Source organism: Callospermophilus lateralis, chromosome 17 (assembly GCF_048772815.1).
Source record: "Callospermophilus lateralis isolate mCalLat2 chromosome 17, mCalLat2.hap1, whole genome shotgun sequence".
Classification (NCBI taxonomy): Eukaryota; Metazoa; Chordata; class Mammalia; order Rodentia; family Sciuridae; genus Callospermophilus; species Callospermophilus lateralis.
Window position 1 is genome coordinate 2,317,133 of NC_135321.1, and position 24,263 is coordinate 2,341,395.

At 54.8% G+C, this 24,263-nt stretch overlaps 1 protein-coding gene across 2 annotated transcripts in view; it reads left to right on the forward strand.

Moving 5' to 3' along the window:
* The first annotated feature begins 8,502 nt into the window (after nt 1-8,502).
* Nucleotides 8,503-24,263, forward strand: part of Znf516 (zinc finger protein 516) — a 59,913-nt gene continuing 44,152 nt past the window's right edge. For both annotated transcript variants that reach the window (XM_076837006.2, XM_076837007.2), the window contains exon 1: nt 8,503-10,387. In XM_076837006.2, coding sequence (XP_076693121.2) covers nt 8,611-10,387 — 1,777 coding nt within the window. In that variant the 5' untranslated portion in view covers nt 8,503-8,610. The remainder of the gene's footprint in view (nt 10,388-24,263) is intronic.

Here is a 24,263-nt window from a genome sequence, read left to right on the forward strand (position 1 = left end):
TGCTCCGAGAGTCACCAGAGCCTTTCAGTTTTCAAAGGTGTATTACTAATAGCCGGGGAAGGAAAACCCCTCACCATTCTTGGGCCCTTCTGAAAGTTTTCAATAATTATACCCCCCCCCCCCAATAAGGTCAAGTTTGAGTACCAACCTTCATATTTTAGTAAAAGAACATTTGGGCAGTTTCCATGTGAATGCTGTTTCACGTTTTCTTGGGAAAGACTTTGCTGTGGGATCTTTACTGTTAGTAAATGTTTTTGTCTTACATCTGGAAAATAGAGTCTCTTTAGTTTTCCTGAACCAGGAGTATATGTATGTATTTTTGAGTTTGTGGTAAATAGCTTCTTTAAAGTAACCTACTTGGAAGAATGACATTTAGGTCATATATGTACTTTTGTTATAAATAGACAGTGGCTTTAAGGCCGTGGTCTGAGTGCAGATCTGAATCAGGTCTGAGGGGGCAGAGTCTGGGTGATAAAGCCACAGTGTGGGCATTTCTCTGCATCTGGGGACAAACCTGTTGGCCCTGGCTTGGATTTGTTTGAGGGGTGCAAAATTTTCAAAGGAAGCCTTTGAAGGCAGCGGGTTTTGTCTTCCCCTCTCCCACCACTTCCTTCCTGAAGGAAGCCCCCGTGGGGCCACCTTAACATGAGGCTTGGTGCGAGTCCCGAGCCCACCTCTGGGTGCTCCCGGGCAGGCTGGTGTTGTGCAGCCTCTGCCTCCCAGCCTCGGCTGCACTCTGTGCTCCTGGTCTGTGTCCTTCCCGGGTGGGGCTTTTGTGAATGCAGCCGATTCTGATTCTGGATGCTGCTCGTTCAGTCCTCCTTGCTGGAGTGGAAGTGTGGCTGGTTCATAATGGATTATTGATTGGTCTGAGGACAGCAGCCGCCGCGGGCCTTGTTGTCAGCCCTGCTTGTTCTCCCAGCAGTGAATGCAGTGATGGAGCTCGTGGACCCTGGTCTGGGGATTGTGAGCCTCGATTGTTAATCTCCCTCGGAATGGTTTGTAGGGAGAGGAACTCTTCATTGTTGTTGGGGAACTTCCCCCATTTGTGCAGATAATAGGCCTTTTGTCTCCGTGGTAAGATAAGCTTGTCCAGGATGTTAATGATGTATTTTAATTCCTGGCTCATAATGCTACAGTGTAGCTCGTGAGGCAGATTCATTGTCTGCAGGAGACAAACTGGCACAGTGCGCAGCAGAGCCCGCTGCACCCACTGAGCCACGCCCACCGCAGGGCAGATCCCAGGCCTGGCAGGAGTGCCCTTCCCAGGGTCCCCCAGTGAGGTGCTTGAGAGCAGTTGCCCTTTTCCTTTCATGAAAGGGAAAAACAGGGTCACGTGCCTTCGGAGCCCTGATGCTCCTGGCTGTCGGCCCTGTGGATACCGTAGGCCTTCTGTCTGTGAGAGCTTCTCTTCTGGGGCCTTCCTGGACGGGCTTCGCCTGCCCTCACGAAGCCATCAGATTCCCCTGCAGGCCACTCTCACAGTCTCCGTTCCCAGAGACGGTACCCGTGGCCACGGCCCCTGGACAGGCTGACCTGGAAGTTCAGCTTCTCTGCAAGGGGCCTGCAGGGGAGACAGCCAGGGGCCAGTAGAGCCAGGCAGCTGCAGGAAGCCAGAGCGGTGCCATATCATGCCAGGGCAGTGAGTGCACGAAGACCTGCCTGGAGAGCACTGGGGGTCTCCAGTGCTCCCTTGGGGGAGCAGGACGTGTATGCCTTCAGCTCCACGGGCCCTTTGCTCGTGATGCCTGCAGGAGTCTGACTTGGTGCTTCACTAGTTAAGAGTTGGGCTGTTTTGGAAATTACTCTGTATATTAGAGTTCAGGCTCAGATTCCGACGGTGGTCTTAACGTCACTAGGTTCAGCAAGGGCAGTTCAAGACCCTTCAGCTTTTGTTCTGGTTGAATTCACAGAGTAGAAAACGGTAAGATTTCCTATCCGTTCACAGGCATGCTTATTATGTAAAAATATATTTACGTCTTTCCCTGACGATGCCATTTAACTGGCCAGAAAATCATTGTTTAAAATATGGAAGGAAACCCTTCACAGCCTACTGGTTTTCTATGCTGAGAAGAGGGAAGGGGCCGTGGCGAAGGCCACATGGAACCCGGCTCACTCCTGGGCTGGCGCTCACTGGCCTTCCGAGACGACTTGCAGCTGGGCTCATGGGTGGACCTCTCCACCGTCTCTGGGCGAGTCTTTCAGACGCCAGAACACTGTCTTTAAAGAAGAATCCGTTTGAACAAGTTCTTGTTGGTTGGATTTTTCTTTCTTTGACTTTTGAAAACTAGAATGAATGAAAGGTGGTTTCCCAGCCACCCGCCTTAGGACCCTGGAGCGTCCTGGGCCTGGGTGGGGGTAGGTGTGGGAGGCTGAGCAGCTCTGCTTCCCCTGTTTCGGAGGAGCAAGTGGGGTTCATTTGACTTCTGTGTAAAACTCCCAGATCCTAAAAGTGCAGAGTAGCCGTGGAGCACCAGTGGACACATGCACACTCACCGTGAGGGCCAGCCGCTCTCAGCATGTTGGTGCATTTGCCTCCTGGCTCTATTTTTGTGAGTCACCTCTGAACATTTGATGACACATCTCCAATACTCAGGAGCTTCTGACGTATCCCCAGCTTCACAGAGGAGCCGTGATTCCCAGACGCTGCCGGACACTAGGGCTGTTCAAAAGCTCAGCTTTCATCACAGGCCTCGAGGCCAGGCGTGTTTGAACGTGTCTGATGTGGGTGGTCCCAGTCACATCAAGTCACCTGCCCTGTAAAGGCTCGAGCAGTTTATTTAGATGTTTCTCATTGGCTTCCCAACTGCTACTCTTGTCCCTTTGGATTTATTCAGTCAGATATTGTCAGTGCAGTGACCACCTGTCTTTGAACCCTGCAGACTCTGCGCTCATTTCTTCAGTCACGGCGGAGGGTCCGGAGGCGCTCACGTGTGCCGAGGGCCGTACTTCACATGCATTAACTTAAACCTTTTAGGAGGATTACAATATAGGTCTCGTTCTCTCTTTACATTTTGAGATGAGAAATAGAATGAAGAACAGAGAGGCCATGTGCTCGGGGTCACACAACTGACCTGAGTTGATGGCAGGGCTGGATTTTGATCCAGGTAGTCTGACTACCCCGTACAGCAGTTTTTGGGTACCAATCGTCCATTCGTCTGTCCACTGAATGGTTAAAGTGGGTGGCAAGGCCATACTTGTGATGGTGGGCAGGATGGCCACAGGAGGGTCAGGGTGCGGGGGTGTAGACTGGGGGTGCACACCACGGTGGGGGTTCAGGTCCATTGTAGGTCCGAGTGCAGTGACTGGGCTCATGTTAAGGGTGGGAAGGGATTGGTGGGAGTCTCCAGGAGGTCGGATGGGCCTGGCAAGGGCAGGGAGGGAGGCCGCGGGCACAGGAGACTGCATGCTCACTCATGGTTGCCAGGGGGCGTGCAGCTTCCTGAGTCTATTGTTCAGCCCACACTGGTCTGACTCCCAGACTCCTGCCCTGGAAGGACCTGGCATTCCTTGTAAACACAGCGTTCCTCCCTCCCTGGCCTCCTGGGAGCTTCTCCAGTCTTAGGCATGTGGTGCGTTTATGGTGGCACGTGCACAGGTGCGGTTCCTGCCTGGCCTGGCAGTGACCCGGGAGGCCTGGAGGCTGAGCCTCCTCCTCAGCCTTCCACTCCTCAGCTCCTGCCCTGCTGAGGGAGGGTGAAATGCTCCTGGGGAGGGAGCTCTTGTTTGTGCCTGGTCTGCCTCAGAAGGTGCTGGAGCCGCTGAGAAGCGTCTTTCTACTGGAGCCGGGGTCGCGGAGGAGGCTGCCCGTTGCAGTTGTGCTGTAAACGTCCTGTGGCTGGTCACCGTGCTTTTCCTTCCAGCCTCTGCATCTGAGGTGTCAGCTGTGCGGTGTGCCTGGGGGCTCTGGGAGCCTGTCACCACGGTTGCACTGAGGTGACAGGGCTCTGCCATGCTGGTGCCCAGGCTCTGCGTGCCTGGGGGGAGCTGTTAGTTGGAACATGGGCCCATAAATTCATCCTGGATCCACCGAGTTTCAAGAGTGTCAGGTCGCTTCATCCGTGTGGTCTGGGCAGCGAGAAGGGAAGCAGGCCCGGCTGCGGCATGCGATGGCTGGCCCACGAGGCAGGGCTGCGAGTGGCTGGCCCGCGAGGCAGGGCTGCGGGAAGTGAGCACTTCTTAGTGCTGTGGCATTTCGCCTTCACCTTTTCTGTTTGGTCCTCCCTCTGCCTCTCCTCTACTGCATTGTCATGTATTTTTTTATGTAGCAAAGATACATTTTTCTTAATAAGCATTTTCTTTTTCCCATTTTTTATAAGTGTGATTGAATTACCCAACTTCTTAAAAAATGAAATATGTTAGTTTGAAAATTACACAAAGCATTTTAAAAAAGTATTTTCACACCGTTCGTCCCCTCACCAGAGAAACTCATGCCCACAGAGCAAGAAGTCCACTGGAAATCTATTTTAACTCTCTAATCGGCAAGTCTTTTTATGCCAAAACAATTAAATTACAGCCTCTTCAGCAAGTTCCCAGCATGAGCCTTGGAAAGTTTGTAAGACATCTTACAATGAAACCAAAAAAGAGTTCTTTCCCGTGAGCCCTGTGCTTGGCGTGGTCCCGTGCTTGACATGGTCTCGTTCTTGACGTGGCTCTGTGCCTGGCGTGGCCCTGTGCCTGGTGTGGCCCGTGCCTGGCGTGGCCCTGTGCTTGTGTGCACGTGGGCAGCAGCCTCTGCGGATGCACGCACCCTGCTGTTCTGCTCACACTTGCGTGGCTTCGGGCTTGGGCTCTAGTCTGCTTTGGGTTGCTAGTCGTGTGGACTACTTGTATAAGGTTTGCAGCTGTAGGCCAGCGTGTCTTAGGGAACCCTGGCGAGCAGCTCATGTTGGGCCTGATGGTTTGAGAGGCAGCAGTTGGTGGGGGAGACCTGAGCTGTGCTCTTCACCACAGGGGGCTGCTGTGTGAGCCCCTGGCCCCGAGGGAACAGGCAGAGCTGCTGCAGACCCTCCTGGCCCACTCGGGCCGGGGCCTCGGAGGGCCAGCCAACTGGAATGGGACCGGCATGCCCTTCCAGTGGGTGGCCACCCACGTCATGTCCTTCAGGTGGAAGTTCTCAGGACTGCATTCTTGCGCCTTTTTATTTGGAAGCAATGCCCTGGTCTAGGTAAAAATTTTTTGCCTGAAGCCAAAAGAAAAAAGAGTTTGGAGATCTTGATCTGGCCCTGAGTCACCTGAGGAGGGTTGCCTGCGGGAATTGGTTTCTGGCTGTTTCTTGTCCCTGGTACTGGGCCTCTGAGCGGACACAGCCTGCTTCACAGCAGATCTCCTTAGCAGGAGGGAGCTGGGGATCGAGCTGTTGCTACGCTCTGCACTTCTTCATTAAGCATTTCTGGTTTTTTCCCTGTAGGTGATTGTAAGTGCTTTACAAACTCCTCTGCTGTGATCTCACAGGGGTTTATGGCAGGGCTTGTTCTTGAAAGATGGGGGTGGGAAGAAAGAAAGTAGAGAACCGGGCAGAAGAGGGCTGTGCGTGTATGGGGCCCAGGCCTCCCGTGCGCATTTCCTGGTGAGTCGCGGGGTCCTGCTGGAGTTTGGGCAGAGCTTTAGGCTAGTTTGGGGGAGATCTAATGGACACAGAAACTTTTCCAGGCTCTGGGCGGGGAGGGCAGGTGTCCAGCTCTAGCTCGGTCCATCCAGGCTGTCCTGAGGAAAGGGGCAGGGAGTCTAGGGAACGGAGATGGCAGCACGGGGCCTTCTCCTGTGGGCCCTGGGGAAGGATGGCAGCAGTGCACTCATCCTGTGGCCCAGCTGGGGACCTGGCCGAGGCAGCTGAGCTCAGGCTGTGTGGGACAGGCCTGTGGCCCACTTCTTGAGCAGGCCTGTGGGTGGCAGGGCAGGTGGAGGGGCCTGCTGGGCTGCCAGGGCCTGGTGAAGTCTGTGTCCTCCCCTGGACCTGAGCAGGGCACTGCCAGCAGGTGCAGTGGGGTTTGCAAGAGGGGTGCGTGCAGGGCTGTCGGTGCATGTGATGACCTCAGGTGGTCTCCTGACTCTGCTCCTGAGAGACAGAATGGGCCGAGTGTGTGCAGGCCCCCGTCCCATGAAATGTGCCAGTTAGTGGGGGTCCTGGGGTGGAGCATGGCTGAGTAACTGCGATGCGGAGCTGGGTCTTGAAGGCCACCCAGTAGCTGCTGCTCTGCGCCCTGGAAAGGCAGAGCAGATTGTAGAGCCCCCCTGGGCGATGATCCCTGCAAGTCTGCACCTGAAAGAGTCGCTCTGACTTCCACATGCACTGGGGCTGCTGCTCGGGACCCTGCCCAGTCCAGGCCTTGTGCTCTGGTGCTGGCTTGTGCAGTTCCAGAGGACCCGAGACGCACTGACTAATGTCCTCTGTGGACAGACATCAGTGGTGCAGCAGAGACTACGAAATCACTTCGGAGTTACCCCGGGCTTCAGGTTTTTTTTTTTCCTCCATAAATTTTATTTTTATATAGTTTTTTAAATGTGTAAGATTTTTTATACTGAATTTGGTCAGTAAGTTACATAGAAATAATACATTCAATTCATAATTATATGTATTATGCCTAATCAGCATTTTGGGAGGGTAGTCAAATGAAGTGGGGCTTCGTGAAAATCATTTGCCTTAATAAATCATCATGAAAAATTAAAAAGCCACGCAGAACTTATGTCAAGATCTAAAAGTTTGACAAGTACTTTAACTTAGTGTCTACTGAGTTGCTGTTGAGACAGGGTCGTGGTCCCCATGTGTTTTCCTGGTTAGGACTTTTGCCTTTTGCTCTGCTGTTGGGGTCACTGACTCCGCGGCCCTCTGCTGTTGAATGGCGACTGCTGGTGCGTCCTGGGGTGGCGAGTCCTGTGTGCCTGTTTTCGGATCTGCTACTCACACCTTGTGTTTTTCCTTGGGTACCTTGGCACCTGGTTGGGGGGCTTTCTTGAGACGCTGAGGTCTGTGATTCTCAGTAAGGTTCCCACCTGTGCCTGTGGGCAGAGGCTGGCGTGTGGCATCTGTGCCCTCGTGGGTGGACAGATGCGCTGCCTCCAGAATCCCTGCTCCCTGGAGAATGTCTTGGGGCGCTCCTGTCACAAGCACTGATGTTTAGCAGGTGTTCCCTCAGGATGATCACCAGCATTCCTTTCTGCGTCTGTTTCAGTGAACATGTTGGGTTGGAATGGACAGGGTGACCTGGGGCGCACTGCCTGCGGTTCAGTGGGATGAGAGCTCCGTCTTTGATGGACTTAGGTGTGGGTACACTGATGTGTCCAGTCCTGCACCTTCTGTGAAATGTACATGTGGGTTCTTAGTGCACATGAGGCTGCACCCCTGTGTTGCCCGTTCTGCACTGGACACAGCATGTGGGCCGCCAGGATGGGCTGGCCCTGCCTGTGCATCTAGATCTGGGGCTCAGGGCAGAATCTTCCCCTCTTGCTTGGCAGGCAGATAGATGGGCATGTCAGTGGCAGTGACCACCAGGGGGATGGTGTGTGCAGTCATCGGGATTCTGGTTCCACCTCTGGGAGCAGCCCAGCTTCCCTGGGTGAGCGCTGGGGGAATCTGGCCTCTGGGAGACGGGGATGAGGCTGCACGACCTCATGGTCCAGAGGGACTCTACCCTGGGATGGATTGTGACACGGTCCTGTGGCCGGAGCCTGGAGCTCCCTTTGTAGTGTGTGAGCAGGGGTCCAGGAGGGAAGGTTGCCAAAGGCCAGGCCAGAGAGGCGTGGTACCTGAGGTGTGGGGGAGCTCTGGCCAGCACCCATGTGAGTGGTGCAACCGTGTAACCAGGCAGCGTGGCTTCTGCTCTGGTCCTGGGTAGCGGCTGCACCTGGGAGCTCAGGGGCTGTTTCTATATCAGGTCCTTGCTCCCTCGTCAGCCACCTTTCTTCCCAGCAGAGGCTACTGCTTGACATCTGAGTGGCATGTCGGTAAAGTGCTGCCTGCAGCCTCTGCGGCTCACATCAGAGCCAGCGTCCTTCCCGCCTTCTCCCTGCCTCGGTTTCTCTGCCCTCCTTGTTGAGTAGCCTGGGCCTCTAGTGGTCTACACACTCTTCCCACAGGCTTTCCTTAGAGACTTGGAGTCTTTTTGGGGAAAAAAAATTATAGTTACTTACTTGAATTGCCTAACATAATTAATTACCAATAGTTGCTTAATTAGTGGTTTTTTTTTTTGACGGTACTGGGGCCTCACATGTGCTAGGCAAGTGCTGGACCATTGAGCTGCACCCCAGGGTCTCACCAAGTTTCTCTACTGTAATTACTGATTTTTAAGGAGGCAGAGAGTACCATGTTCATGGGTCTGAATTCTTGTCGGTGTCCATCTCCTTGATTCAGAGAGGCCCGCGCTTCTACGGTTGGCCCCGTGAGGCTGCTGCTCGCCCGCTGCCGCAGGAGCTTTGCTCATGCAGTTTCTGTCTCTTCCAGGTGCTTGCTGTAAGGGCCTCGTTCTCCGCCTGCTCGTGCACTGCCTCCTCGCGGGCCCCTCGCTCATTGCTGGGCAGCAGCAGCCCCTCTGAGGATGGAGAGGTAAGACGTCCCTTCGGGCCTGTGCCACCGACAGATAGCTGCTCCGCCACCACACCCCCATCCTTCCCATGGATCGCAGCAGAGAGGCCGAGATGGAGCTGAGGAGAGGGCCCAGCCCGCCCAGGACCAGCCGGAGCCAGGAGGTGGACGGGGACAGGGCCGCCTGCCATAGCTGCTGCATCTGTGGCAAGAGCTTCCCCTTCCAGAGCTCGCTGTCGCAGCACATGCGCAAGCACACGGGGGAGAAGCCCTACAAGTGCCCCTACTGTGACCACAGGGCCTCCCAGAAGGGCAACCTCAAGATTCACATCCGCAGTCACCGCACAGGGACTCTGATTCAGGGACACGAGCCAGAGGCAGGCGAGACACAGCTGGGCGAGATGCGCGTGTCCGAGGGCCTGGACGGGTGTGCCAGCCCCACCAGAAGCACCTCAGCCTGCAATCGAATGCTGAATGGGGCCGTGCAGGTGGATAGCAGCAAGATCCTGCTGCGGAGCAGCCGGAAGGAGGCCGAGGGGACAGCCGGTGCCCCGGAGGAGGCCGAGGCCGTGGCCCAGTGCTCCTTCTGCAAGAGCCAGTTTGAGCGTCAGAAGGACCTGGAGCTGCACGTCCACCAGGCCCACAAGCCCTTCAAGTGCAGGCTGTGCAGCTACGTGACCTCGCGGGAGGAGTCGCTGCTGAGCCACATCGAGAGGGACCACATCACCGCGCAGGGCCCCAGTGGCAGCGAGGCCTGCGTGGAGAACGGCAAGCCCGAGCTGAGCCCCGGGGAGTTCCCCTGTGAGGTGTGCGGCCAGGCCTTCAGCCAGACCTGGTTCCTGAAGGCGCACATGAAGAAGCACCGGGGCTCCTTCGACCACGGCTGCCACATCTGTGGTCGGAGGTTCAAAGAGCCGTGGTTCCTTAAGAACCACATGAAGGCTCATGGCCCCAAGACTGGGAGCAAGAACAGGCCCAAGAGCGAGCTGGACCCCATTGCCACTATCAACAATGTGGTCCAGGAGGAGGTCATTGTCGCCGGCCTGTCCCTCTATGAAGTCTGCACCAAGTGTGGAAATCTGTTTACAAACCTGGACAGCTTGAACGCCCATAACGCCATACACCGCCAGGTTGAAGCCAGCCGGATGCGAGCCCTGGCCGAGGAGGGGGCTGCAGAGGGCCCCCCGGACACCAAGCAGTTCTTCCTACAGTGCCTGAATCTGAGACCAGCCATGGCTGGTGACATGTCCCCTAGCGGGCAGGCTGGAAGACGGGTGGCTGAGCTGGACCCCGTCAACAGCTACCAGGCATGGCAGCTGGCCACCAGGGGCAAGGTGGCTGAGCCAGCCGAGTACCTCAAGTATGGGGCCTGGGACGAGGCACTGGCGGGGGACGTGGCCTTTGACAAGGACAGGCGTGAGTTTATCCTGGTGAGCCAGGAGAAGCGCAAGCGTGAGCAGGATGCTCCGGCCACACAGGGCCCCCCCAGGAAGAGGGCCAGCATGCCTGGCGACCCCGTGCTTTCCAGCCACCTCGACCCCCGGCCAGCGGCACGCCCCAGCCGCCGGGCCACGGCCACTGCTGGCCAAGGCAAGTCCTCGGAGTGCTTTGAGTGTGGCAAGATCTTCCGAACATACCACCAGATGGTGCTGCACTCGCGTGTGCACCGCCGTGCTCGCCGCGACAGGGGAGCCGATGGGGACAGGGCGGCACGCGCCCGCTGCGGCTCCCTCAGTGAGGGCGACTCGGCCTCCCAGCCCAGCAGCCCCGGCTCGGCCTGCGCCACTGCCGACTCCCCAGGCTCCGGGCTGGCAGACGAGGCAGCGGAGGACAGCGGGGAAGACACTGCGCCGGAGTCTGCAGCAGGTGAGTGAGCACACCCAGGGACCAGGCGCAGGTGCGCCAGCCTCGGGCAGCCTTGCCCCAGGGGCTTGAGCCCAGGTGGCCCCATGCTCAGGGGCCCCTGTGTCTGGGAACCTCATGCCCAGGGATCCCTGCCCGATAGCTCCTGTCCAGAGTCCCGGGTTGGGGTGGCCACGTGCCCAGGTGTCCTGCCCCTAGTGTGTACCTGCAGCCTGAGCTGGCAGATGCAGACACAGGCACCTGGCAGCTCCGCCGCGGCAGCTTTCACTGCTTGTCCTACGGGCTTTCACACAGCATGGACACCTGGGCTTCGTGAGTGGACCGTCTTTCTGGGCATGAGTAGTTTCTAAGCAAGGAACGTAGTCCTGGTGCTCCCAAGATGTGCTTCTCTTTCCCCTTTCCTCTCAGGTCCGTACAGCACATACACAGGCACGCACTGTGCACATAAGTGTGTGTGCAGCACACACACGCGCTTTCCTCCACTCTTCTCTCTCAACACCAGACAGCTGGGTCTAGGTCAACTTGAGTCTGTGTGCGGAGGCGATCAGCCTCCTCAGGTTCAGGTCGACCTATGGGTGTAGACGGTTAATTGGAACAGGTTACTTTCCAAGCAGTTTTCATGTAGAGGTTGAAAGTTGCTTGGTCAACTTTGTTTTCATAATTGTCCACTTTTTATAACTTCTGAACATTTTGATGTTCCCTTTGCTGTTTTCTGCCTGGTGTATTTGTTAACCAAAGGTGACATCACAGTTAGGGAACTTACAAGTCTCTCATGGAGACAGGGCTGTTCACTCTTCTGCCTGTAACCCTGCTTGTTGGTGTTGCTTTTACCTGAAGTTCGAGGATGGTAGAAGTTGGGGCAGAACGGTTGAATTCTGAAGTGAGGACGAGGTGTCCTTCTTTGGGATTAATCAGGAAGCCCTGCCGGCTTCCCTTCTGGGGGGTCGGGCAGGTCAGTCCTTGAGGGTCTGTGTAGTGTGCTGTGTGTGGTCTGCTGCACCCAGAGGCATAAAGACTGCAGCTCTTGGGCAGCAGGGCTTTTCCTGGCCCTGTGAGCCCGGGGTGAGCTCCACACATTGCATGCAGAGGTGAACCCTTACGCACCTCCACCGTATCCCACCTGTCACTCGGTGCCCACCAGGCAGAGCAGCAGAATGTGTGCCCTCTCGGGCAGGGTGTGCTGGGGCTCACTCCTGCTCTGGACCTGACTGCCCAGGTGAAACCCTGGCTGGCTGTTGTGAGGTTCAATTCCTGGTTTCCTTCTCTCAGTTTTGAAGCTCTGGCTCATTTTTACTGGCTGTGTTCTAATAACTCTGACTACTCTGTGGAGTGCTCACTGGTGAAATATTAGGCACGTCCTGTGTCTTTTTATTTTGACTTTGAAGAGAACATTTTTTCTGTTTGGTAGGGCTGTCACCATTGTGACAGCAGGCAGGTGACGTGTGAGTGGGTCCACTGAGCCTTGGTAGTTGAGAGTCTGGGAGCATTAAGTCATTTTCACCATGAAGCAGAGCTTATTCTGTTTTTTCTTCTTGGGTTTATTAAATTTTGGAAACGTGTTGCTTCTTATAGGCACTGTATATATTTTTTCTTTTATTAGAGAAATTCACATATATTTCACATGATTCTATGACAAGATATATATTAATATCTACTTGAATTTAATGCAAATTGGCCATAAAAGAAATAGGATGTTGGAAAGTAGCCTGAAGCCATGCAGAGCCGGGCCCATGAGGTCACCTTGTGATCCCAGGGAGCTTCTTCCTGCAGGTGTGGACCCTTCCCTCAGAGCTGGAGGGTGGGGTCTAAGGTAGATTGGGTGACCAGGTGACGGCTGTTCTTAAGGAGAGAGACCACAGCACATCCATTCAGCTGCTCTCAGCCTGGGCCTGTGGGGTCTGCGCCAGGCCCTTGGAGCAGCTGATTTTGAACAGAGACCAGGTGTCTTGAATGCTGTGTTCTGGTTGGCGTTGTGCCTCAAAGCTTGCACATAGGCCATTTTATATTCTCAGAGTGCTGATGGCACGACTTGGTGCAGTCCTTAGAGCAGGTTTGTAGGAATTGTCGGGCATCGGAGACTGCAGTTCGCATGAGAGTCAGCTGGCCCACGTACAGCAGAGTTGGAAGTTCAGAGCTCAGACTTGTGTGCCCATTCCCGTAATTTCCATGAATCATAATTTTAACTGGGGGGAGAAAAAAGTAGAACTGACTTCTAGGCATCAACATGGAGGCTGTTTTGGGCCCAGGCCTTTGGGAAGTTGTGGTGGGTACATCCCGTCTCCACGAAGGTCCGGTCCACACAGCGCCTTACTGACTCCGTGTGCAGTTGAGTCCGCAGGTAAGTAACTGCAGGTGTGTTGCTGAGCTGGGTATCCACCCCTGCTGAGCAGGCGGCAGATAGCACCGGTGTGGTGTAGGAGACCGTGGAATTCCACGTTTTGACCGGGGAGGAGGAGTGGTGAGAGGACATCGTGAGGTTCTAGAACACACATTTCCTAGGCAGAGCGCAGTGGGGCTCGGAGGGCTGCCCCTAGCAGAGTGGGTGCTGCTCCACAGGTGTGTGTGGGGACACCGTGTGCAGCCAGAAGGGAGCCTGCTCCCAGGGGTCAGAGCACAACAATGGCAGAATCCCAGAGAGGCTGCCAGCAGCATAAGAAGCCGCTTTCCTAGTGACCGTGTGGCCTGAGCCCTCACTTGGGGCTGCCTGGTGTGGCGGCTCTGGGGCTGGGCGCTTGGCATTACTGCACCCTCCCCACCTTAGGTCCGGAGGAATTCCCCTGCCTGCTTTTGTCCATTTCTTGTTATGCTGCCACCAGAGCCCCTGGCACTGCCCTCTGCATCTCTTGGTGCCCATGGGGACTTCGTGGGACCTCCGGGTTCTTGAGGAAGCCCTGGGCAGTCGTGGTGCTCAGACTCAGGGCAGAGGAGAAGCCCTGGCCTCATGGAAGAAGAAGGGCGCAGGTCCAGTGGTACCAGGGGAGAGGTAAGGAGTGCTCAGAAGGAGCGGGGCCCAGGGAGGCCCCAGGTCACCGCAAACAGGCCTCTCACCCTGCCGCCCGCCTCTCCAGGCCAGCACTCCCTCAGGAGCTAACCCTCGCCCGCTGCAGAGGCTGCGCTGAGTGCTCTGCCTGCCTGGTGGCCGCCTGTGTGCAGGAGCCCAGCAGGGCCGCCAGGCCTGCAGCTGCCAGAAGGTTAAGCAGCCGCTCCTGTTTCTTTTTAATAGAGCTCGTCGGCAATTAGCACAGCTTAGGGGGAAAGCGGCTGTGTGTGTCGCCCATTGACATGGGATTGAGGGGGAATCCCGGGAACAAAAGTAAGAATGTGTGAGGCTGGGGTCGCCAGAGCTCTGGTCCAGGGGCAGCCTGCTGGGCCGGGCAGCCTTCTGAGTGTGCTTACTCCAGAGTTTCCTTCGGGGCTCCGCAGAAGGAACTCTCAGGCTCTCAGGAAGCCTTCTCCCCTGACCTGCTGCGAGATGTGGGAAGGTGGCTGAGTCCCGAGCCCTGTGCTCCACCCTGTCTCCACCCTGTTGTCTGGCCCATGGCGGGCCAGGCTCTGCCTTAATGCAGTGCTCCATCACTGGGCCGGCGGAGAGGCTGTGGGAGACAGAGGAAGGGTGTGGACCCAGAGGGGAGAACAGGTTGCTGAGACCAGGGAGGTGCAGCGTGGAGATGAGCTGGGGAGGAACACAGGTGTCTGGAATCCATCCACGTGGGAGCCCTCGATGGGCGACGGTGAGCGTGGGAAGCAGGATTCTGGGCATGGTCAGGTGGGTGCCTGCTCTGCACCAGCCTGCCAAGCTGCGGGGGCCGAGGCGGTTGCACCTCTCTGTGGTTTCCAGGTGGAGCCCAGGGTCTTGCTCAGCGTGGCCCCTCCACCAGGCCGGCCGCTTGAAGGACCCTTTGGGTGTGTTTCATAGGCCCACCGGCGGCGTCATGCCCCAGGTGACAGCCGCTCTCTGGGGTGTTCTCTCTGATGAGGGTGGGACCTGGGCACAGAAACTCTGGCCCATGGAGGTGGTGATGAAGGTTGCTGGGGAGCAGGGGAGGCGTGCAGATAGACACAGAATGGAGGGCGAGGACACTCAAGGGCTGTGTGATCGAGAAGGAAGTGCAAACTGGACCTCCGTTGGGTTCTTAGGCAGTATGGAGACACAGCCTGCTCTTGAGAGGAATGCTCAGGTGTCCTTGGCAGGCAAGGCAGGGCGCCCGGAGGTCAGTGGGCGTCCAGGGCCACGCTCCCCTGAGCAGTGCTGTGCACACAGGGCACGGTGCTGCTTGTTTTGGGTGTGCTGTGTCCGCAGCACTTCAGAATTACGCTGAGAATGGCTTCTCGTAAGTGTGTCTCTTAGGCTGACTCGTTCACCACTGAGGTCTGTGCATGGCCTGCGTGCTGATGTTTGTTTGAACAGAAGACTGTTCCCTGTCCTTCCAGAATAAATTTATTGTGCTGTGAAAGATGCTGCACCCTGGAGCTATACCCTGGTGGTTTCTTGCTGCCAGTCAGGGCATGGGGATGTAGATGCTCAGTAGTCGAAAACACAGCATGCATTTGGTTTGCTGGGAAAATTCAGATGTATGATTTATTCCTGATTCTCCTTTTTGACGCAAGATAGAATCGTAGAATTTTAGAAGTGGGAGGGAACTAAGAGCTGTCTCATCTGTTCTCCTGTTTTGTCCACGGTCAGCTGAGGCACCGGGAGAGTCTCATTCCCGGTGCACATGGGGTAGGCTTTGCTGAAGGTCGGCGTGTTTGTGCACGTGAGCTTGGACTCCACGCTGGGTCTTCACTCCCCACTGCTGCTGAGGACCAGTGTGGACCCCCGAGCTCCTCAGCCCTGCGTCCCCGTGGGTGTGATGTCCTTGCCTCATTTCCTGTACCGGGCCTCACGTCCTGGAGCACAGTCCTCCTGTTGGTGCAGTCTGCCCCAAGCTGGAGCCTGCAGTGCCCAGGTCCTCAGTCCCTGTGCGGGCTTGTCAGGGGGCCCAGAGGCACGTGGCCATGCTATTTCAGTTCTTGCTCTGCTGGACCTCATGTTTCCCAGCCTGTGCTCTGTGTGCTGCTGGATCTCACCTGTGGTTAGACGTCACCTTTGCTGTGTGATCCTGAAGAAGTGGTGCTTCTGACCCTGCCCGGTTCAGGTTTGAGTGGTTCCCTGTTGCTCCTGACTTAGTGGAATGGCCCCTTGTTGTGGGTAAGCAGAGACAGCCCAGGTTGGTTCCTTTCCCACTCCCTTCCTATGAGATGCGGCATTCCACGGAGCAAGGAGGATCGCACCTGGTAGAGAAAGGCTGAAGAGAGCTGTGTGTGTCCTGGTGTCCTCTGAGCTGTCCACTGTTGATCAGCTGGCATGGGGGATGGGGCAGCAGAGCAGCAGGGCTGTGCTGGCCCCGGTGTAGCTGAGGACTCTGCGTGCCTCTGGAAGAGTCCCGGTTGGCTGTGAGGAGTGTGGGAGTCCTGCAGCCCCGTACTCACCCGGGGGGTGGGGGTGGGGCTGTGGTGCGGTGCCTGGGGCAGAGCTGTCTGGGGTCAACACTTTGCCCCTGCCTGTATCCTGTAGTTGTCATTCTGTCTGGGACGTGACACACTGACTGTACCCCTTTGTCACACCCCGTCATGTGTCATGGCACTGGTGCCGTCCAGCTGCCCTCTGTGGCACCTGGGACCCTCCCATGTGAGCAGAGTCTCCACCCTGACAGAACCGCCTGCCTCAGCCCTTCACACACGGAGCGGGCGGGACTCTTTCCTCCCTGGTGCACCCCCTCCAGCTGGGACTGTTACTTCAGGGCAGAATGACCTCTCTGTTCCCAGTTTTCCCCACTCTGCTGTTGGACACCCTCAGTGTGGCCCTCGTTTGTCTAAGTGAAGTCTCCTTCGGGGCACCGGCCACGTCCTCTGGACGCCCTGAGGGGCAGCACCCTGGTGAACCTCTATGAATCATGCTCCACTTTGCTGGATAGGTTCTTCCTCAAAGTCTACGAAGAGCTGGTGGAGAGTTGTGTCGGCAGGGATGATGTTGCCGAGTAGTTGTGGCTCTCAGTGGTCACTTGGATTGACCATCTAGAAGCTGGACATCACGCAGGGTGGTGGCACTGGTGATCGCTAACAGCAGTGACTGTGGCTCTGTTTGTAGTTGGCATTAGCTGTGACGCGTCTCGTTCCTCCAGAGTTTTGGTGGAAGGGGCTGCGTGAGAGGCAGGATCACTGCTATTCACGGTTGGTAGGTGCTTGGTGCTTTTTGAGAGACACCAGACTCATTTGGAGGTTGCCTTTCTCAGCTGTGACTCGTGGTCACTGTGTCCTGGGGCCTTTTCTGTTGAGCCATGCATACTTTGGGCCAGGAGTAGCAAGCAGCTGAGCCTGTCTGTAACACGCCATGGCTGATAGTGCAGAGTCTGCGTAAGACCTCATGCTGGGTCTCGGAGGCCTCTTGGACAGGGGTCATCCGGTCACTGAACTCCCCACTTGGGGTCCAGAGGCTCTGCCTGGTAGCCTGCAGAGGCAGAGGCGGGGGGAAGACCCTGAGAGTGTCACCGTGTGGCCAGAGTGCAGGCGGTGGGCTTTGGGCCCCGGCTGGGCTTTAGTACACCCAGGGTGGTTGTGTGCTCATCCTTCAGCTGGGCGGGACAGCGGGTCTGAGCGTGTCCCATGGCCCTGGTGTCCATGCATGAGGCCGGGGCCTGTGCAGCAGTGAGGGATGCTGGAAGTGCTCCACCCATGGCTTGAGGAGAGCTCTGGGCTCCATATTTCAGGGGCCTCCAGACAGAGCCCAGGGCCTGCTCTTCCCGCGGGGACTCCTCCCTGGGCTGCTGCCCATGCTGCAGACCTTCTGTAAATGCTCTCGTCCATGAGGATGTTCCCGGGACCCTGTAGTCATCTTTAGTCCTCATTGGTTGCTCAGAACAGCAGCCCTGTCCTGTCTCCCCCGCCTCTGGACCCTGGGGGCCGGTGGCCCGCACAGCCCACTGTGGGCAAGCTCAGGCAGGTGCTCTGCCCCCTGAGCTGGGGAAGAACCTCCGGCCAGCCCCCTCCCTCCTCTTTCAGGATGGGGCAGCCTTGCCTGGGGCCGGTCGACTCTCCTTTGATTTGCATCACCTGGTCCTTTTCATGGTGGCTACACTGAATTACCTAGGAGTTTGACTTTCTTTTAGATGCTTGGAGCATTTAGGTTCCCTTTGTGGAGTGTTTGTTGTGTGTTCATCTCTGTTCAAGTTTCATTTGCAAGTTTAGGTTTGTTTGTTTGCTGGTTTGGTGTTTCTTAGGTGATTTCCTGTGCATTGGATCTACTCTGAGACAAGTTTTCCTTGAGGGCTTTGTTTGTAGGCTCCTGAGAGGATCCAGTACTTGCGAACACAATTTGTATAAGCCTTTGCATATTAAAATAATTGCAGTTTTAGATCTGTATTTTACTAGAATTAAAAAAGGCTAGGAATGTTTATCTCTGGATTAAAGGTTGGAAAGTAGTTCTTGCATTACTGGAATTTCGGATTCTGTGTGTGAGATTACGTAGTTAGACCCATGTGAAGAGGCTAGTCCTCTGCTGTATTCACAGAGGCAGCCATTGATTGGAAAGCGGTACTTTCACAGATTAGTAAGACATTTGGGCTGTTAGCTGCCAACTATGTTGCTGTAAAGATGTGCCAAATCTGAGTATTACTCATGTTCTTTCTTTTAACTGCAGAATAATTGCTTTCAGTGTGATAAACTGTATTCCAGATTCATTGTGATCATGGTTTCACATTGGTGTGATCATTGGTTATTAAAAAGTGTCATGTGAATGATAATTCAGATGCCACGTGATGACTTACGTACCTGCTAGGAGCAGATGAAACCTGATGTGAATGGCAGATGCCTTCAAAATCGTAAAATCAGGTTTTTGTTACATGACAGTCCAGCAGATGATTTCAGTTTAGATGTTATTGCAATATTTCTTTAATGGAGTGGGAGTCAGAGAACATTTTCGGTATAGAAATGATGTTCAGGTTTCCAGTCTGGCTTTTAGTCGCTGTGTTTCCTTTGATTGAAAAGGAATCTATAGTGTTACTGGTTTTCAAAAAAACTGATTACTGTGGGATTTATGAGGGTATGATTTATACAGATTATTTTGGTATTAGACTAGAAAGTGGTAAGAGTGGAGTGGATTGAAATTTTTCATTTTTAAGAAATATTGCTTTTTCAAAAATGATGAAAAATGTCAGTCAGAGAGGGCTATAAGGTAGAGTTGGGACACATCCTGCCAGGCTCCTGGATTGGGCAGTTTAACGTGTCTCCTGGAGGTGACGCTGGGAAGTTCCTGAGTTCAGGCAGGAGAAAAACGGTTGCTGAGTGCTGGCGGTAATTTTGGAAGCTCTGAGCAGAAGCTGGAAGCTCTGTAGTTGCCATGGCGATAGCCCGCTCCCTACCTCTGAGCAAGTTTCTTGTGGCTGTTTTGAAACCCTGTCACAAAAGGGTTTGCAGGTTGGTGAGGGATGGAGGGAGCCCGTGTGTAGGCTGTCCTGTGTCTGAGCCGCATCCCGGGGACCTCAGGTCCCTGGTGCCTTTTAGAGAGCCACCGTTCTGTACCTTGGTTTTCCATTCTGGGTACATTTCTTGGTTTTTGAAAATCTTATTTGGATGTGATAATTTTGGGGTATTTATTGCCTTGGGTGTTTGTGGAGGGTCAGGACTGGGCTCAGCAGGTGCATCTGGAGTGGGGGCCAGGAGCTGGTCTTCAGGCAGTCCACACCGTACCCTCCGAGTACACAGTGGGCCACGAGCCCAGCTCCCCACGTCACCTCTGCCTCCGTTCTCCCCGTCACTGTTCTTTCTGGTGTAATGGCATGCTAACACCAGCCGCAGTGGCAGGTCCTGCTGTCAGGGGACAGTGGGTCATTGTATCCTCAAGATGTGGCTCTAGGTCCAGGCATAGAGGGTGCCCAAACTCTCTTATTGTCCCCTGGCCAGAGACAGTCTCAGGCATCGCCTTTGCCTGTATGAGGGCCAGGGGCGGTCATCATGAGCCTGCCCTGCTCATCTGGCACTTGCCATCTGGACCTCAGTAGCCTCTGCCTGGCTCAGGTCTGAATCTGTCCCTTTCTAGCTCCTTCCCGCGTTCTTGGCAGGGCAGGGTCTTCCAGGAGAGGTCAGGGGTTCTTGCCTAGGCCTCCTCACCCTCCGCCTGGCCTTGGAGAGGAGCCGAGGCAGGGTGGCCTGCAGTCCAGGCTCTGCTTGCCTCCTGGGGCCACCATCTGGGTGCAGCCGTGGGAGGGTGAGGCTGCGACTGACATTCCCAGGACAGACCCAGGCTGCCACTGCTGCCCAGAGTGTGTTCCTTTTTTAGCAGGTCCACGGGTGTTCAGGCCTGGCTGTCGCTCCGTGGTCAGGGCTTGCCTGGATGGCTTCCCTGTGCGCGGGCTTTGCACAGGTAACTAAGGTGTAGTTTGTTCTCGACTTGTTAACTTACAGGAATTCTTCATATATGGTGGATTTGAATAGTGCATTGTGCATGTCTCACCTACTTCCTCCTAGTTTCCCATTTTTTTTTTTTTTTTTTACTTATTTATGAATTATTTCATCATAGGTATTCTAGAAAGTCGGAATCATCTTTTCCTCATGGTGGTTGGTTTCACACTTTGGAAAGGCACCCCTCCCCTGCTGTGCAGACCTTTTACTGACTAGTCTGGTTGGTTTTGTTACATCTGCATTGATCCACATGGAACCTCATTTGTATTCCGAGGTGTTTCTTCATTTCCCCACAATGACGTGTGGTTTCTTTCCATCCAGGCCTTGTACCCCTGCTGGATTACTGTTTGGGGACAGGGTGACTGAGTTCTAGGCTGGGGCTTGAACTCCCCTCTGCCTCAGCCTCCCAAGTGCCTGGGATCCGGCTGGTGCTGCTGCTCTGGAGACCTGATAGGTTCACATCTGAGGTGAAACATCAGCCACGCCCAGCACTGGGTGTCCCTGTGGGAGGCGCTTTACGTGCCTCTGTGAGCATTCTGCACAACTCAGGGAGGTGCAGGGATTATTCGTCTCAAAACATTGATGGGGACCCTGAGATTTGGAGGGTCAGGAGACTTCCTCACGACCGCCCCAGCATAGGCACGTGAGCAGCACGTGACCCCAGCGGCAGAGCTTGCTCGGTGCTCTGTAGGGTGGGGCGAGGGGTGGCAGGGTAGCGCGGTGAGTGCTGGGAGTCCCCAGCCCGGGCCCCTCTCGCGGGCCCTAGTCCCCCATCCTTGTCCCCCTCAGCCTCTTCCTAGCTGTGCTCTGCCCCAAAGCCTGGCAGGAGTCCCGAGCAGGGGCTGGGAGGTGGCTGGCTCACAGCCTGTCCAAATGCCCTAACGGGGGCTGCCAGGTTCCAGGACCCTGGCCTGTCTGAAAGGAGCACCCAGAGGCATCAGCCCTCCTCATACTAGGAACGGGTCCCCAGGAACATTTGTGGAGACGTTAGGAAGGGCCCTCTGGTTGGCTGATTTCTTTGCCTTTGCCATGAATATATTCCTCTCAGTAAGTCAGTGATGTGCACATAGATGTGAAATAATCCCTCTTATACATAATGTATGTGTTCACATCAGCTTCACGCATTTCTTGGGTTATGTGTTTAACACAAACGCTTTGCTTGCAGTAACTCATCCAAATAATGTGCTTATTTTGGAAGTTAGGTTTGGCAGGTTTAGTAAATACAAATACAGTACACCTGGTTACATGCAGAGTTTGGCTAAACAGTGAATACTTTCTAGAAGAAAGTGTAAGTATATACTCGTGCAGTATTGGGGTATACTTATGCTAAAAAGTTACTTGTTGTTTACCTGAAGTTGTGTGTGTCCATGGCTGGATGTCCTGGACTTCACCTGGTGCGTGTGTCGGGGTGACTCTTGTGGCGGGGTGTGTTACGGCAGTGCGTGCAGCAGCCTCTAGTCTTGTTGGCTTACTACAGCCTGTTGAGCGGCTCTCCTTGGGCTACGTCAGGGTGGGAGAGGCGTGATCCTCAAGCCAGCAGACATCAGAGGAACAAGTGGGTGAGCTGGACGGGGAAACTTCCCGGCGGCGTCCCCCTCTGTTGGCGGTTTACCCGGCCAGTGCTGCTGGCTCATGCATCAGCTCCGTGGAGGATCCCGGGAACAGTGCAGTGGGGATGGAGGCGGAGAGGGAGGCCGGAGCGTCTTCTGTCTCCTGCTTTGGTAAGAGCTGGCTGTTGGCAGCCCCAGCGCAGTTCCAGAAAGCTTCCTGGACCAGGGCCATTAATGTGTTTCAGTGCAATTCACAGCAGGAAGGAAACTTTAAGTGTCCAAAATTGCAAAGAGGGAAGGGGTGGGCCTGCTCATTGGCCTGGTGTCACCAGCCCAGCAGGAAGCTTCACTGGGCAGGAGTCAGTGTTGAGGTTCTGCTAGAGCCCTTACTCTGACACTGTGTCACCTGGTCGTGACACAGTGCTCTGAGCATCCCTGGCGTGGTGAGGGGCTGCAGCCTTTAGCTTACCTCGTGGGATGCTGGGAGGTGTGTCGCTTCCTCGTCCTGCGCCGGGCCCTGCGGGTTCTCCTGGGCCTGGGGAGGGACTCAGTGGCAGCTTTGCACCTAGACTCGGCAAGGACCCAGACCGGACGGGGCCGTCAGCTCAGGTCAGGCTGTGACAATGTCTCTCAAATCCCAGTGCCCTGACAGGACCTGCCTGTGCTCTTGTCCCATCTCACCTCCACCCTGTGTGTTTCCCGCTCCTTCGTGCAGGGCCCTGGTGAGGCCGTCTGCCATGGTGGCTGAGAGAGAAGCAGTGAGCCCAGCTTTCCCTGCTAGGTGACACATTGGGGTGACCTTTTCAACTTTCAACGTCTGACTCCCTGAACTCCCGCGCCCTCATGCACAGAGCCTGGGACAGAGCCTTCTAATCCATCATCACTGTTCTGTGTTTTGGGTGGATGGTATTACAGATGGCACCCAGGGAGGGCCTTGTGCATGTGGGCAGTGCTCTACCTCAGAGCCACACCCCCGCACACCCCAATTGTCATTTTTAACACTCTAAATATGGGAAATGGCAGGAGAGGGAGTTTCTGGTTACCTTGGTCCCAGAAGCTTTTCCTGCATGTGGTCCTGTGACAGCTTCCCCTGGGAGTCCCAGAATTCGTGATTTCTGAAACACACCCAGTTTTGGGTTTGTTTCTGCTCCTTTCGAAAGATGTCATGGTCTATGGGGATTCAGCTGCACGTGCTGATTCCCTCATGGAGCACCCATGGGTGGCCTGCTGGAGAAGTCACCTGCAGATTTAAAATTTTCTGCACTTTTACTTTTGGACAGTTTAAAAATACATTTAAAAGAAATTAAACATTGGGGAGGACCCCCCCTCATCTGACACATCCGGGTGGAATTAAAGCGGGTAGATGCTGCGAGGGGGACATGCTGCGAGGGGGTTGCCTTTGACTGGAGTGTTTGAATCGTCCCTCTGCTGAGAATATCTAAAAGGTACGCTCTGTAGCAGCCACCGTCTTCCACGACGTCACTCCCCCTCCACTTTCCACATTGGAACGGTCCTCAGGGTGGCATGCGTGTGGCTCTGGACGAGGTGCCTTCCGGGTCAGGTGTTGTGCTGACTCCAGCAGCTGACAGCCAGTGTTGTGGCACTCAGGTGTGTGGTAAGATGACCTGTATGGAAATGGTCAAAACCAGAGGGGAGCGGCCGCAGGTAAGGACTTTGGAGGGATTCGGACGCCAGACAGGCTGTACAGCTTGGAGACCATCGTGTGCGTTCCTTGTGGCTGGAAATGGTCCGCCCTCCCAGCATGCCCTCTCAGCAGTGCCACCCGGACGGCGGGCTCCCGGCAGATTTAAGGTAAGGGTAGGAATAAGTGACTCTGGGGCCTCTCCACTTCTGATGGCATGAAGTCCAGGTAAATGCTTTGTAAGTAGGAGGTGCTCTTACTACACCTGACCGGGCAGACCTCGGGGCTCAGCCCCAGCTACCTGAAACATGCTCGGAACACTTGCTTGGCTCATGGGAGGGCAAGATCCATTACAGCCTCTTTTATAATAAAATGTGCAACATTTTTTTGTGATTTATTGACTGCTGTGCTGAAAGTTAAAAACAGAATGGTGATATGGTACACTTTTGCACCATCAGAGTAAAAAATTGTACTCAGACCTTTGGAAGCCAAAGACAGCCTGTACTGAGAATCCTCAGAAATGCAGGTGTGAAATGCATATTAAGCAAACAGCATCACGGCCCTGGAACGGAGGCAGGAGCCGTCAGATCCCCTGGTACCCAGAGGTGGCTCCAGCGTGGTCACCCGAGCGAGGTCTGTTTTCTTGGCTACATGGGCAGCTAGGGCCTGCCTTGTGGGGCCATGTCCCTGGGGCCTTGCACATAGCAGGCACCCCATGGTGTTTGGGAAAAGAGTGAACACAGAAAGAGCAGTATTTATGAAATGACTGGTATTTTTTTGTGCATATTCTGGCAAACATCTCAGATACAGATGCATTTTCTTTACCTATTATTATGTGCAAGTTAATCATTGTAGAAAATGCAGATAAAGAAAACAAAAACAAATGATAACACTGTTCAGAGAGAACTGTTGTTGATATTTTGGTTCAGCTACATCTGTCTGTACATGTTCTTTGTTTACATGTTTTAACATGTGTCGATTTAATGCATTTTTATCTTGTGTGTGTATACACATAAATTTACATAAATACATAAATTCAGCTAGAAAATGATTTTCCCCTATTTTAAAAATCTAATATATTGTGGATTTTTTGGTTTTCCTGTGTATAACATAACTTTCCAGTGTAGAGTGCTGTGACCATGTCCGGGGGACCCTAGCCCCAGAGAGCAGGACTCGCCCAGACTCTGTCTCCTGCTGTCCTTGGGCATGAGGTGGTTGGACGCGGAAGGGTGGGTCCCAGGGCCCTCTG